Below are 14236 nucleotides of genomic sequence, written 5' to 3'. Positions count from 1 at the left end.
ATCCAGCTGTGCCGTTCTATCAATAAAACAGGGCATAAATAATACATGCTCTCGGTGTTGGGACTCAAATTTGCATCATAATGTGTATGAAAAGGTTACCTGCAACATTGCTGCTATAATGGTGTCAGCAGGGGTTAGCTTTTCTTACCCAGCAGGTGTTTTTGACTATTCAGGTGTATGAACATGAAAGAACGGAACATTTAATATAGTTTTATGCATGAGAGACTTTTTGCTGAGGGATAACTGAAATTGATGGAACACTGTACGCAAAATGACAACGCCTGGCTCAGGCACGGTATGCGTCAACGTATCATCAGTCTTTAAGGGGTTGATATAGAGCTAATCAGAGTGTTTCCATCACCACAGTATATGAGACATGGCGTTTGTGGAGGACAGGTATTGTTGTACTCACTACACTACGTCCAGGATTACCGTTTACATTTGTGATGTCAAAAATGTACAATATTTATAGAACATTTAAACTGTAATTAATGTTGATGTAAAAACCTCACCACACAAGTCTTTCTTCTGAGAGCAGCGATATATATCCGACTTGATGCTTAATAATACAGAGCAGGACGGCAGATATTTGATTTTGGAGTTTTTTTAGACAGGAATGGGTCTCCGTGAAATCCTGTTCCTCGCCATTTATTTCACGTATAGGATGTTCAAAAGGTGACGTTTCAGTTAAAGTATTGAATCCCTGGTGAAAGCTAGAGGCTGTTTTTCTCTCCACTTCCTGGAGATAACTCATTTTACTGCTCCGATAGCACCTTTAACCACTTTAAATGCTGCTTACTCATTTTTTTTCTTCTCATGTCCTTTGGGTGATTTAGCAGATATGAAGCTAAAAGAAACTCAGTTCCAAAACTTAAGGTCACCTTTTTTTTTCTGGCCTTTTGCAGGAAATATTAGGTTAAAGGCAGCATTAGAACATAAGGACATCCATAACTTCTTCTAAAAGCCATCTCTACTTTACTTTTCCAGATATCTGCAACTGCATTTTGACAAGTCATATCTTAGTTTTTCATAAGAAAATGTCATATTGGAATAAAGCTTTGTTTACCAGTCAGATTTCAGACTTAAAACTCAATTGTGGCAAAGCAACTTTGGCCTTACCAGTCTAAATAGAATCAAATATTATATGTTTTTAACTGCAGCTGTGTGACTCATAAAACTTCTGACTGACTCAGCTGCACAATGAGCTGAACAGCTGAGGTGACTGACCTCCACAAGTGTTAAAGACAATCTTATCACCCAGGTGCTTTTGTTCCATCCGGCTCAGTTTAAAGTCTCACACAGTAAATGTGTCTCCGAGCGTGTCTGAATGTGTCCGTGTGCGCTGAGCTGCTGAGTGTGTGCCGCTTTTAGATATCCGTGGACGAACCACAAAGGAACCGTCGGAGGTGGAAACCGGCCGCTGAAACTTCTGTTAGTGATGCGACAAGTGTGTCAGTCAATTATTGTATCCGATGATCCATTTAAAAAAAACTTTAATTTACATGTTGATGAGTTGTACAGTTTGTCAGAGGAAGAAAGGACATCCTCAGCGTGTTACTGCAGACATTGAATCACCGGAGCCTCCGCAGAAAGTTGGCTAACTGGTGTTTAGTGTCACCAGCGGCGTTAAAAACTAGTTATTTCCAGGGATTTTAACATCTTTTATTTCAACTTTCCATCCCCATCCAGTGCACGTTTAACTGTTATTCATGTAATGTGAGTCAGCTCAGTGATTTGATAGCCATGGAAGGAAATGACAGAATAAACCTGGCACTTAAAGACTTTATACTCACTTAAGCGATCCACTACAAGCACATATAGACAGAGATTTCTCCTAAGCCACACTCAGTGAGTTCTCCATCTCCATCCATCGAGAGCTGGAACATTACATCTTTTTTTTCCTCTTTTATATCTATGGTCTGTGCTGGGAGCCACGAGGCAAAGCTCTCCATTTACCACCGGTTGGGTTTTGTTCTGAGCCTCACCCTGTGGCCGTGAGTTGGTCACGGTCACTGAGCGGAGACCAGGAGAAGCTGTCTGTGGAGCTCAGTGATGCTCCTCTGCATTGAATTTGCTGGGGTCCCCAGGGTGCTTCTTGTTTGATGGTGTACAGAGAGTAACACACCTTTGGTGGGGAGGACCTCAGGGGGAATCAGAGCCACAAAGGGTGGTGGTGTCTCCCGCTGGAGGAGTTTGAGGATGTTCTGCTTGACCTGCTACCAGCTGAGTACACAGCTGTGCTCGTCCACCAGGTATGAGGCCACGAAGTACATGGAAACGGTACTTTGACCTCCAAAGAGACGCTTCAAATGGGGCTGAATCCTGAACATTTTGTAGGAGACACATTAGACGACAAGAAAGGAAAAAAGGTATTTTTGTGTGCCCGGATTCTCACATTTGCGATCACTTCTACGCAGATGACATTCTATTGTAGAACCCTTAAAAAAAGTCTACTTTACATAACTGCCTGAACCATCCAATAAAGATTGGATGACAGATTATTTTCTACAATTTAGTGCTGACAAAACACATTTCTGCTGCAAGATATCCTTTTAAATCTACAATCTGAGACGTAGATATCACTAGACCGTGCACCGACTCCTGACCTGAAGGGTTGGATTGGTTTGTTTGATTCCAGAAGAACACAGTGGCATCACTCAGGTGCATTTACTTTCAGTTTGACCTCCACATAAAGTGTTTTAGATAATCTGGACACACCTGTTGGATAATCTGACTGTGACTTTGCTGTATGATGCCACCATGTTTACCAGCATTACCTCATATTCTGTGTTTTCTGTCCACCAACATGCCCTGTAGCGCTGTTTTAATTCAAAGTGCTTCTCAACAAATGGCTTTTATCGACATGCGTCTGATGAGTCTTCTCTCAGGTCCTTTAGGTGTTGGATCTACCCAACCTGCGGGAGGTCTGCGTGCTGCGTTCTCCAGCCTTTGTGTTAGAGGCCGACAATGAAGCGGCCTTTGAAGAGGCCTTAAAAGAAGAAGAAAAGAAATCCTTTAATGCATCAGATAGTTCAGACAAGAGAGCGGCGTTTTTTTTTTTTAAAGAAACCTGAGGGGATGTGACTCGACTGCTCATGACGACGCCCAATTTGCTGGATTTGTGGCAGATGGATAGAGGTGCAGTCGAGTGCGGACGGTCTATTATGTCGCGCTGCAAGCTACCGAGCGGTCGGCCTCGTTGCGGCGCGCTCATTCAACAAACAGATGCAGAGACACATTCATGTATCACAAAGACAGGAAGGACAGCGTGTTGAGCTTTCAGCCCCCGGAGCTGTGATCTTAGAGAGACGTGTGTCCTTGTCTGCAATGTGTCAACACCGCATTCAACGTTGTTGTTTGTTACATTATTAGAGACTTTGATTGTCTTCATTCTATGTGCAATGAGTATTATATAACCTTCGTTTCTATATTTTTCAGAAGAGGATACCAGGAGACCGGTATTTGTATCCTGTGTGAAACCAGAAGTAAGTGTTGATTTATTTGTCATGTAACTTCCGTACTTAAGTTTCTATATTGTATATTGTAGTTGATTTATGATAATTCTGATAATCAAACCTTTCATTTTAAACTTACTTTCACACATTTAGCAGTTGGAATCATCTCTACTGAATATGGATCTTAAATTCCTCTCCTCGACGGCCTCCTGATAGACCCTGGAGCCGAGCCCAGCTTTGCAATTCACTCCTCTGGTGCAGATTCTGCAATGTCGGACCCCAACAACAGATGCCAGTGTTTCTCCACTCTTCCACTGCTTCCCTCCCTCCCTCCTACAGTACATTCACCAGAACACATCAGGTGCAGCGTGAAAGGCATGGAATGGATTTGAATAGCAAGGACATCTGACGTTTTGTGTGGATTGAAAACGACGTCGAGGTCTGTATATGAGTCTGTGACCGTGGTTTAGCAAATTAGTTTGAGAAGTTGCCTGTGTGACGTGAAGTACGGAGGAAAATATCACACATTAAAAGACAAAAGGGGACAGATTATAAAGACACTTCAGTGATTCCAATGAGGGAAAGTGAAGTACTACAGGAGCAGTTATGAATACAACATTATCATATGAATCAAATATATATTAGCGCAGTATAAGGATTATGTATGTGTGTTATAAAAGACATAAAACAAAGAAATGTTTAGTATAATAAAATATTAATATAATTAACCCTCTGAGACCCACATAGACCCGTTCTAGTCTTTTTTAGGGGGGGTACAGGGGGTCTTTAGGGGGAGATAGCAGGTCAACAGTAGATGTCACATAGAAGTGGTGTACATCATCTGAAAGCTGGGAACCTGAAGATTTGAGATGCAGCACTGTGTGTCAAGTTCTTCTAGTCATTGATTAATTTAAATAAATTGTTAAAGTGTATAAAGGTTTAGAACATTATGATATACTGTAAGTATATGGTGGTCATCCCCATGCTCTGTTATGTCTCATAAGTTGTACAGCACTTTGAATTGCATTTGACTTGTTTGAAAAGGTACTATATAAATAAAGCTTGATTGATTGATTGATAAACTTCAAGCACTGCCTTTCACCTAGAATTATTTTTTTGTTCTATTTTTTTTAAAATTTTTATTTCTGCAACATGTCCCTTAAGTTTTGTTTTGAAAGTCAAGACAGGAAGCGCTGTGCTACATTTTGACCTAACTTGACCTTGACAGCTGGAACCCAACGTATCGCGAGATTTGCGACTCGCGCACATCCTCCTCTGGAAAGTTTAAATAGTTTGCGCCGTGATTACAGCACAGAGGAGGAGAAGGTGAGTGTTGAACACCTTTACCACAATAATAACACACTTATTATGTTTAAAGAGCATCCAACCAGATCACCCAGAGGAGTTCATGTTAAATTATTATACAGCCTTCATATATAACTGTCAGATAATAGAACATCCTGTTGGCCTACAAGTACAAAGTCCAGCTGTTTCAGTCTCTAGGTGAGAGTTCTGACTGAGAGCTGCGCACTAAACTACACTGCACTTCCTCTCAATATTTATATTCATTATGCTGATGGTTTACTATTATTGATGCATCATCATAAGCTGCATTTAAAAAATAAATAAATATATATATATATTCATATATATATATATATATATATATATATATATATATATACTTAAAGTAGCCTACTCCTTATGCAGAATTTCACAATAACATATTATGGTATATTATTATATTATAATTATTGATGCATTAATGTTGCAGCTGGTAAAGGTGCTCATTTTAACTATATGCTTAATAATGATACTCCTTCATAATACACCACAGCTTATTATATTTAGTATTAAAGGTCCCATATCGTGCTCATTTTCAGGTGCTTACTTGTATTTTGTGTTTCTACTAGAACATGTTTACATGCTTTAATGATAAAAAAAAACTTTATTTTCCTCATACTGTCTGTCTGAATGTGCCTGTATTTACCCTCTGTCTGAAACGCTCCGTTTTAGCGCATTTCAACGGAATTGCAACAGAGTTGCGTTGCTAGACAACAGCTTGGGTCCGTGTTTACTTCCTGTCAGCCTATGCTATTTACATACACTGCAACTGTTAATAAACTGGGACACATTTACGTTTAAAACTGTGAAATAATCTAAATATTGTATACTTGTGACATCACAAAATTTCTATAGTTTCTATAAGTATGTAGTCATAAAGTATATATATCCCAAAATAGCCCATGAAATAAGGAATAATCCCACAACATTATTCATATTCAACAGTTTTAGTTATTCTCATATGGATGTCGCTGTTTGTTGTGTGCAGTTTGTAAGTGGTCAGACGGAGAGAGAAGAACGCCGCGCTGCGAAGCTTCAAATGTCTTTGACTATTTGAAGCTTCGGGACAGCCTTAATGATACATGTTACACTCTCTGGAGTGCTGCTGCTGTAGTTTGCGGTAACATTAATCATCACATCTTTTAATAGCATACTCCACCCTCTCAACTGTGCACTTTAAAAGCATCATCAGTGAGTGGGAGGTGAAGTGTGCGGGTGCTATTGTCTGCGGTAATAAAACCAGCGGGTGTGTATAACTACACAGCATTCCTCCTCCAGTGTCTCCGCTCTGACAACATGAAGTCCACATGGCTGCCGTCCTCTCTGCTGCTGCTGCTCGTAGAGCTGAGCCGTGTGTCTCTTCAAGACGGTGGCAAGCCCAACTTCGTCCTGATGATGGTGGACGACCTGGGGATCGGAGACCTGGGCTGCTTCGGAAACACAACGCTGAGGTAAAGACCTGCTGGGCTTCAGGAGAGTTTGACTGTGGGTTTTTGGACTAACCTGTAATCCTGCAGGCTGATACTTCTAGAGCTACCATCTTTTTACCCCACTTTCCTTCCCCAGTTTGCCTACATCCCATCGACTTCGGCTCTCGTCTCCACTAACTTCACTGTGTTACACCACTTTTTTTTTCTCGTAAACTCCTGACTTTATTCTAAACTTCAGATTTTATTCTCGTAATATGACTTTTTATTTTTATTTTTCATTGAATGAACTGATAATTTAAAACTGGACACAATATGTTTCCATTGGACCCTTTTCCCACTAATTTTGGATTATAAGATTTATTTGTTTTTACTTTAAAAAAAAGTCTTATTTTTTTTAATGTGCCGTGTGACTGCGGATGAATTGTGATGTGCAGGACCCCCAACATTGACCAGCTGGCAGAGGAGGGGGTGAAGCTGACCCACCACATCGCTGCATCGAGCGTCTGCACCCCCAGCAGGGCGGCGTTTCTCACCGGACGCTACCCGATACGTTCAGGCCAGTTCAGACCCTTTACTAATGGACACAGAGCTTAATGTTGGTCTGCAGGCTGCGGCCTCAGATATATACAACTGTTAAATTAAACACATCCTGCAGTGTCACATGGTTTTAAACCTGTTTCCTCTCCAACAGGTATAGCTGGTAAACAAATATCTATAGTCTTTATATTGAATGGAGTATCTGGAGGTCTTCCCAGCCACGAGGTTACCTTTGCTAAGATAGCCAAACAGCAGGGCTACGAAACAGCTCTTATCGGTACGTGGCAGTTATCCTTCATTTCACAAGTGGCTCTCTGGTCTTTGTTAAAAGGTTTCAACTGCATGTATATCAGGGGTCAGCAACTTTTACTATCAAGAGACATTTTAGGCAAAAAAACAACCCCAAAAAATCTGTCTGGAGCCACAAAACATTTGAGCATTGTTAGACTAAGTGTAGAGTATGTAAGTCTAATGCAGTGAGGCCAAAGTGCAATTGTATTACGGAGTATTAGGGCCACATTGAGCGAAAAAACATCTGAGATTTCCAGAATATTACGAGAATAAAGTCATAACTAAATGAGAAAAAAAAGAAACATGTAAAATTACAACTTTATAATATTATGACTTTATACTCATAATATTCCGACTTTTTTTTCTCATTAACTTCTGACTTTATTCTCATAATATTAAAACTTTTTTTCATAAACTTCTGACTTTATTCTCATATTACGACTTTTTTTTCACGTAAACTTCTGACTTTATTCTCATAATATTCTGACTTTTTTCCTCGTAAACTTCTGACTTTATTCTCATAATATTACTTTTTTTTCTCATAAACTTTTGACTTTATTGTCAAAATCTCAGATTTATTTGTTTTCCCTCAATGTGGCCCTAATACTCCGTCGTACCGTCGTACCATAGACCTACAACTATGATAAATAAAAATGAAAATGTAAACAAAAAACAGTTATTCATTTCCATTTTTATAAATCCACTGGAGAGGGGCTGAAGAGCCGCAGGTTGCCGACCCCTGATGTATACAATGAAAGCTGAAAGTTTCTCTTTCAATTCTTTAATTTTCTATCTTGTTCCCAGGTAAATGGCACCTGGGCCTGAACTGTGAGAGCAGCGACGATCACTGCCACCACCCCAACGCCCACGGCTTCAACTACTTCTTCGGGATCCCCCTGACCAACCTGCGGGACTGCCAGCCCGGACACGGCACCGTGTTCATGCTCTATAAATATCTACCGTACGGGACGCTGGGCGTCATCCTGGTCAGTGCGGTCTTACTCCACTATGTGGGCCTCATCACTCTGCGCAGAAGGCTGGTTCTGGGTCTGCTGTCTCTGTTGGCCGTGCTCACGGGTCTGACAGTAGGATTCATTAAGATGACGCCGTACCTCAACTGTGTCCTCATGAGGGACCACGTGGTCGTGGAGCAGCCGTTCGTATCTGAGAACCTGACGCAGAGGATGACGCGTGAGGCCGTGGACTTCTTAGAGAGGTACATGTCAGCCTTCCTCATCCATACGCATCACAAAACTCTGTTCATGGACTTGTTTAATGATCATCACATATTTTATTATGCAGCGCAAATTAAGAAAAAAAGAAGAAAGCAGTTTCTTCAAATAGGATGAAGCTGCAGAGAATTAGTCTTTGACCCTTTGAATAAAATAGTTTATTCCAGAGCTGCGCCGAGTATGTCAGAGAAATAATTTTTGATAATCAATACCTTTAAAAGTATATATTTTTTTCCACAGTCCCACAAACTTTTACTCGCTTTATTAACAACATTTTCGTCCTTTATCAGGTAAAATTCACGTGATTCTTAGAATGAATTTTGCTTGTAAGGTGCGAACAAGTTTCAGCTCGTTGTTGTCGACCCTGTCGTGGCGTCGTTTTCAGAGAAACGGCAGACGTTGTCGATTAATCCGTGGATTATTTTCTCCGTTAATCGATTAGCTTGTTTGGTCTATAAAACGGTGAAAAATGTATTTACTGTCACAGAGGAGGAAAGAAACCAGAAAATATTCACATTTAACAAATTGCAATCAGAGACTTCTTTTTTCTTTAAAAAAATAGTTGATGATTAATTAAATAGTTGACAACTACAGTAATTGATTAGAAGAAGATTGAGGAGAAGAAGGAGATTTAGTGCCTTAAACATGTTTCCCATGATGCATCACTATCACACTGTCCTTTTTGTATAAAGCTTTGTTCTTCTGAACACGTGTATAATTATTAATAATAATGGAGTTTAAAGGGGACCAGTCTCGTTTGTGTCATTTCTATTTCATAATAAAAGAACCGATTGATCAAAAGAAAAAAAAAAAAAAAAAATTCTTGCAAATATGGCAGAAAAGGCTGTTTTCAGCCTCTCAGATATGGAGATTTTCTGTTTTATTTCAAATTAAACTGAATATCTTTTGCAGACATTTAAAGAAATCACCTTGGACAGTGACAAACTGGACATTTTTCACTATTTTCTGACATTTTATACACCAACGATTAATCTAGAAAATAATCGGCAGATTAAATCGACAATGGAAATAAATATATATATTCATGCTGGTAATTAAAGAGTATTTTGTGTTCCTGCAGGAACTCGGCAGGACCCTTCCTGCTGTTCTTCTCGTTCATCCAGGTGCACACGGCCATGTTTGCTTCGAAAGCGTTCAGAGGGACGAGCCGCCACGGCATCTACGGAGACGCTGTCCACGAGGTGGACTGGAGCGTAGGTAGGTCTGCACGATCGGCTTTATTTAACGGTGTTATTCTGTATTTTTGTGATTGTCGACAAATCCTACTGAAGACGTAGCTCACAAATATATAGTTTTATTCATTTTAAAAAGGCTCAGAGTGCATTTGTTGGGGACTATTTTCAGCGGCGGATGAATCCACCATGTGGTGCTCTAGTGAGTATTTGTGGAAAAAAAACGGTGGAAGAGATGTCAGGCTCTGATACACACACTATACTTGTTGGTAGATAAAGTCATTGTTGGTTTTAGAATATCACCAACGATGTGATGATGAAATGAAATAGAAGAGCTTTTTATTCCATCAACAACAACGTCGTGTCTGCTTTTATTCGTCCAGGTTTTCCAGGAATCTTGTGTCTTGGTTGTATTTATATCCGTCTCTGAATGTTATATACATGAGTTTAGTTTCTGCTCATTTAAAAACTCAACAGCTACTTGTTTTTCCAGGAACAGTGTCCTTTTTGTCCTCGTCTCCCAGTCAACAGCTTTTTATGGGACTATAGTATGGTAGGATGTTGTTCCAATAAAACACAGGGATGTGTGAGGATTAGCTGCAATATTTAGTTTTGGAAAGACAAATTACTTTTGAGATTTTTTTTATTTTACCTTTATTATATTGTGTCAGAGGTATCTATCTATCTATCTATATTTTATATTCTCTTCCAGTCCATCAGCTGGTTCTCTCTGTTCTAATTACTGTTCAGTCTCAAGGACAGAACAACAAGAGCTCACAATGGGCTGAATGTTGGGGGGGGGTTCCTAATGAATGTCTAATTACACCAATTATTTTAGCTGGAGCAGTATTGTGTCAGCACAAAGCGATCACTGCTTTGTGTGTTGCTTCCTCAATGGAAGAAGAAGAAGAATTGTTACCTTCTTTCAATCTGGAGCCGTCATACAGAGCTGAAAGAATACTTATTGGTTCCAAAGTCTGGCATTACTTTACTTTATGGTGTGGCTCCAAAACAAACTAAAATGGTAACCGACTCATCTTCCTCGGGGATGGAGAGAGATATTGAAAAAAATATTAATATTCCAATAAGCTAATGTTAACGTCAATATATTTTTACTAGGGCTGCCAAGGTTAATGCGATAATAACAACGCAAAAATCCGACTATATTGTACATTGTGTCTCTTCTCAGGTCAGATCATGCAGACTCTGGACAGACTCAAGCTGAGAGAAAACACTCTTGTCTACCTGACCTCAGACCAGGGCGCTCACCTGGAGGAGATCAGCGCCACGGGGGAGGTCCACCGAGGATGGAACGGGATATATAAAGGTATATTACGGCATGATGGGAAACATTTATTCCATATTAAATGCCGTTTGTTGCGGCAATACACATTTTTAGTTTGGTGGTAGTGACACAAACTATCCCTGAGCCTGAGATACGCAACATCTAATGAACATGAACGCATATTAAAAACGTGCAAAATACACATACAACTAAATGCAGGAGGAGGCTGCATGGGGAGGTGGAGGGAGTCAAATGTTGTATGCAGACTGAATTAGCGCCACCTATTGTGAGAGATAGGTCGTGATTGGAGGGTGTATGGATTGGAGGGTGTATGGAACATGTGACTGAAATGACTTCTTGGCCTTCCTCAATGATTAAAACAGACACAAAGAAATAGACATTTAGAAATTAATTGGCCAAAAGAAACAGGATTAGAACAAAACAAAAAAAAAAATAATTCGCTAACTGTTTTGACTTATGAGAGACGGTCTCTCTGTGACCTTGGTTGCCCCAGCAACTCCTTAACTGAAGACGCAGCAACCGCTGCGTCAATTTGTCCCTAAAAATGTTCGTTCAGTGGTCTTCAGAAGCAGGTTGTTATCAACCCAGAGCTGATTGGAGACCGGCCATGCTGAGTTCTGGTCTGTTCTTTTTCTTTCCTCTGAGCAGCAGGGAAGGCCACCAACTGGGAGGGAGGGATCCGGGTCCCGGGAATCCTGCGTTGGCCCGGGAACATCCCCAGCGGCAGACAGGTGGACGTGCCCACCAGCAACATGGACCTGTTTCCTACGGTGGTGCAGCTGAGCGGAGCCGCGGTCCCAGAGGACAGGTGAGACGGCAGCACCTCCACATGTCAGTCAAAACAAGAGAAATCTGGGTCACATTTAAAGAAGAGAGAGGGGGGGGGGACTCACTGTTGACTTCCTGTCCTCTGGTCTGCAGGGACATAGACGGTCATGACCTCATGGATTTGCTTCAGGGGACAGTTGAAAGGTCGAATCACGAGTTCCTGTTCCATTATTGCAACGCCTACATGAACGCAGTCCGATGGCATCCCCGAGACAGTAAGTCCAAACTATCGCCCAATCAGATGCTCAAAGAGTTGTCCACAAGATTGTGTGTATGAACTTCATGTGCACACAGCTGGTAAAGAATTATACCATCAGTTTAATAAATAGTCACCATAAATATTGTTTTTAAAAACAAATGTATGAATATATGTATAAAGAAAAGTATACAGAGATAAATAAGTCTGGGGAAATAAATCAGGGGAAAAATGCGAAGGGAAATAAAGAAAATAAAGAAAATAAGCCAAAATATATACAGAAATAAATACATACATTTAAAAATAAATATAAAATAAATAATAAATAAATAAATAAAAAAGCAAAAATATATACAGAAATAAATACATTTTAAAATTCATAAAAATAAATACATAACTAAATAAAAGTGAAAATCAAACAGAAGAGTAAATAAATACAGGAATTAATACAAAGGTAAATCAATAATAAAAAAAGCAAATTAAAACAGAAATATCAATTAATGTCACATTTTATCAATTTATTTTTAATATTATTTTTACTTTTAATGTATTTATTTATTTATTTTGTCCTCCATAGCTGACATCATTGAATTGTAAATGTATTTGTTTTTTTTGCATTAAAAAGGTTTCTTCAGTGGATTATCTATCTGCAGAACATTTGAACTCTAAGATAATCTTTTAACTGCAGCTTATTCACTATGTGTTAGAACTTTCATTTAGCAGTTTAATTTCTCTTCCTTCAGGTAGCTCGGTGTGGAAAGCCTTTTACTTCACCCCCAACTTCTACCCAGAGAACGAGACGGCCTGCTTCCACACACACATGTGCTTCTGCACGTCGGACTACGTGACCTACCACGATCCTCCGCTGCTCTACGATCTCACCAGGGACCCATCAGAGAGCACGCCGCTGACTCCCGACACCGAGCCGGCCTTTCACTCCATCCTCGCCGTGATGAAGGAGGCCGTGGAGAAGCATCAGAGGTCGGTGGAGCCCGTGGAGATCCAGTTGTCCGGGTGGAACATGATATGGAAGCCGTGGCTGCAGCCCTGCTGCTCCACGTTCACACAGCTCTGTCAGTGCCGGGAGGATGAAGAGAGCAGTTAACAATGCATTAGAACAGTGCATCCCTAGAACAAACGTGGTAGTTTTAAGCCCAACGAGTGAGGAGTTGGGATGAGAACGTGTTGGCCTCACCCAGCTGATGGAAATGCACCTAATTTGCATTCCATTTTTGTTTTTTTAGGTTTTGTTTTCAACCGTTCAGGTTTGACTGGTCTAAGAATATTTCTGGCAGAAAGAACTGAAGGCAAACTTGTGCAAAACAATGTAGAAAATGTGATGGAAATATGACAATTATGTTTGTTTCATGTATTGGCTTGAAATCCCCGTCCACTGGCCTACATGTTTCTCACTTTTACTGGTCTTTAGCTGTTAGAGTCTCTATTGTACTGTTGGATGTGTGTAGCAGGAGGCTGCAGTGAACAGCCTCTAATTCAATAAAGAGGCAGTTTCAAGTCGGAGCATCGATTCATCCTTATATTGGACTAAAAAAAGTGCGGCAGGCTGCTACAATGATGTTCTTTTAATTATAAGAAAAAACTTTCTTTTTTATTTGAAGCTGCACTGATCAATAGTTTTTATATTAACAGTGGGAGAAATGACAATGTGTGATGAGCTCTTTTATAGCTCAGTGGTTTGGTTTTACAGTCCTCGGACTATATAACTAATAAACTGTACAGGTAGAGACTATACTGGTGAACATAGTGGAGCATTTAGCAGCCAAAGAGACGGAGTAGATGGAGGAAACCAACTAGATCAGGGGTTGGCAATCTTTACTATCAAAAGAGCCATTTTAGGGAACAAAAAAAAAATCAGTTTAGAGCCGCAAAACATTTGATCATTGTGATGAAGGTAACACAGTTTATAGTCTAAGTATATAGTATATAAGTCTAATGCAGTGAGGGCCAAAGAGCAAATGTACCACGGAGTATTAGGGCCACATTGAGGGAAAAAACATCTGAGATTTCCAAAATAAAGTCATAACTTAACGAGAAAAAAGTCGTAATATTACGAGAATAAAGTCATAACTTAACGAGAAAAAAGTCGTAATATTACGAGAATAAAGTCATAACTTTACAAGAAAAAAAAGTCGTAATATTACGAGAATAAAGCCATAACTTTACAAGAAAAAAAGTCGTAATATTGCGAGAATAAAGTCATAACTTAACGAGAAAAAAAGGTTGTAATATTACAAGAATAAAGTCATAACTTTACAAGAAAAAAAGTCGTAATATTACGAGAATAAAGTCATAACTTAACGAGAAAAAAAGTCGTAATATTACGAGAATAAAGTCAAAACTTTACGAGAAAAAAGTCGTAATATTACGAGAATAAAGTCATAACTTAATGAGAAAAAAAGGTTG

At 39.7% G+C, this 14236-nt stretch overlaps 1 protein-coding gene across 1 annotated transcript; it reads left to right on the top strand.

Annotated features, from left to right (window-relative positions):
* Positions 1-4690: 4690 nt before the first annotated feature.
* Positions 4691-13333, top strand: sts (steroid sulfatase (microsomal), isozyme S). Its single transcript, XM_037762273.1, has 11 exons — positions 4691-4781; positions 6078-6250; positions 6664-6785; positions 6921-7043; positions 7862-8273; positions 9371-9507; positions 10672-10809; positions 11437-11596; positions 11710-11831; positions 12556-12919; positions 12950-13333. The coding sequence occupies exons 2-10, from the start codon at positions 6096-6098 to the stop codon at positions 12915-12917; spliced, it is 1731 nt and encodes a 576-aa protein (XP_037618201.1). The 5' UTR covers positions 4691-4781; positions 6078-6095; the 3' UTR covers positions 12918-12919; positions 12950-13333.
* Positions 13334-14236: the final 903 nt, after the last annotated feature.

This window comes from Sebastes umbrosus, chromosome 24, assembly GCF_015220745.1.
Source record: "Sebastes umbrosus isolate fSebUmb1 chromosome 24, fSebUmb1.pri, whole genome shotgun sequence".
Taxonomy (NCBI): domain Eukaryota; kingdom Metazoa; phylum Chordata; class Actinopteri; order Perciformes; family Sebastidae; genus Sebastes; species Sebastes umbrosus.
Note: the sequence above shows the minus strand (reverse complement) of the source record. Positions and strands in the feature narration are given on the sequence as shown.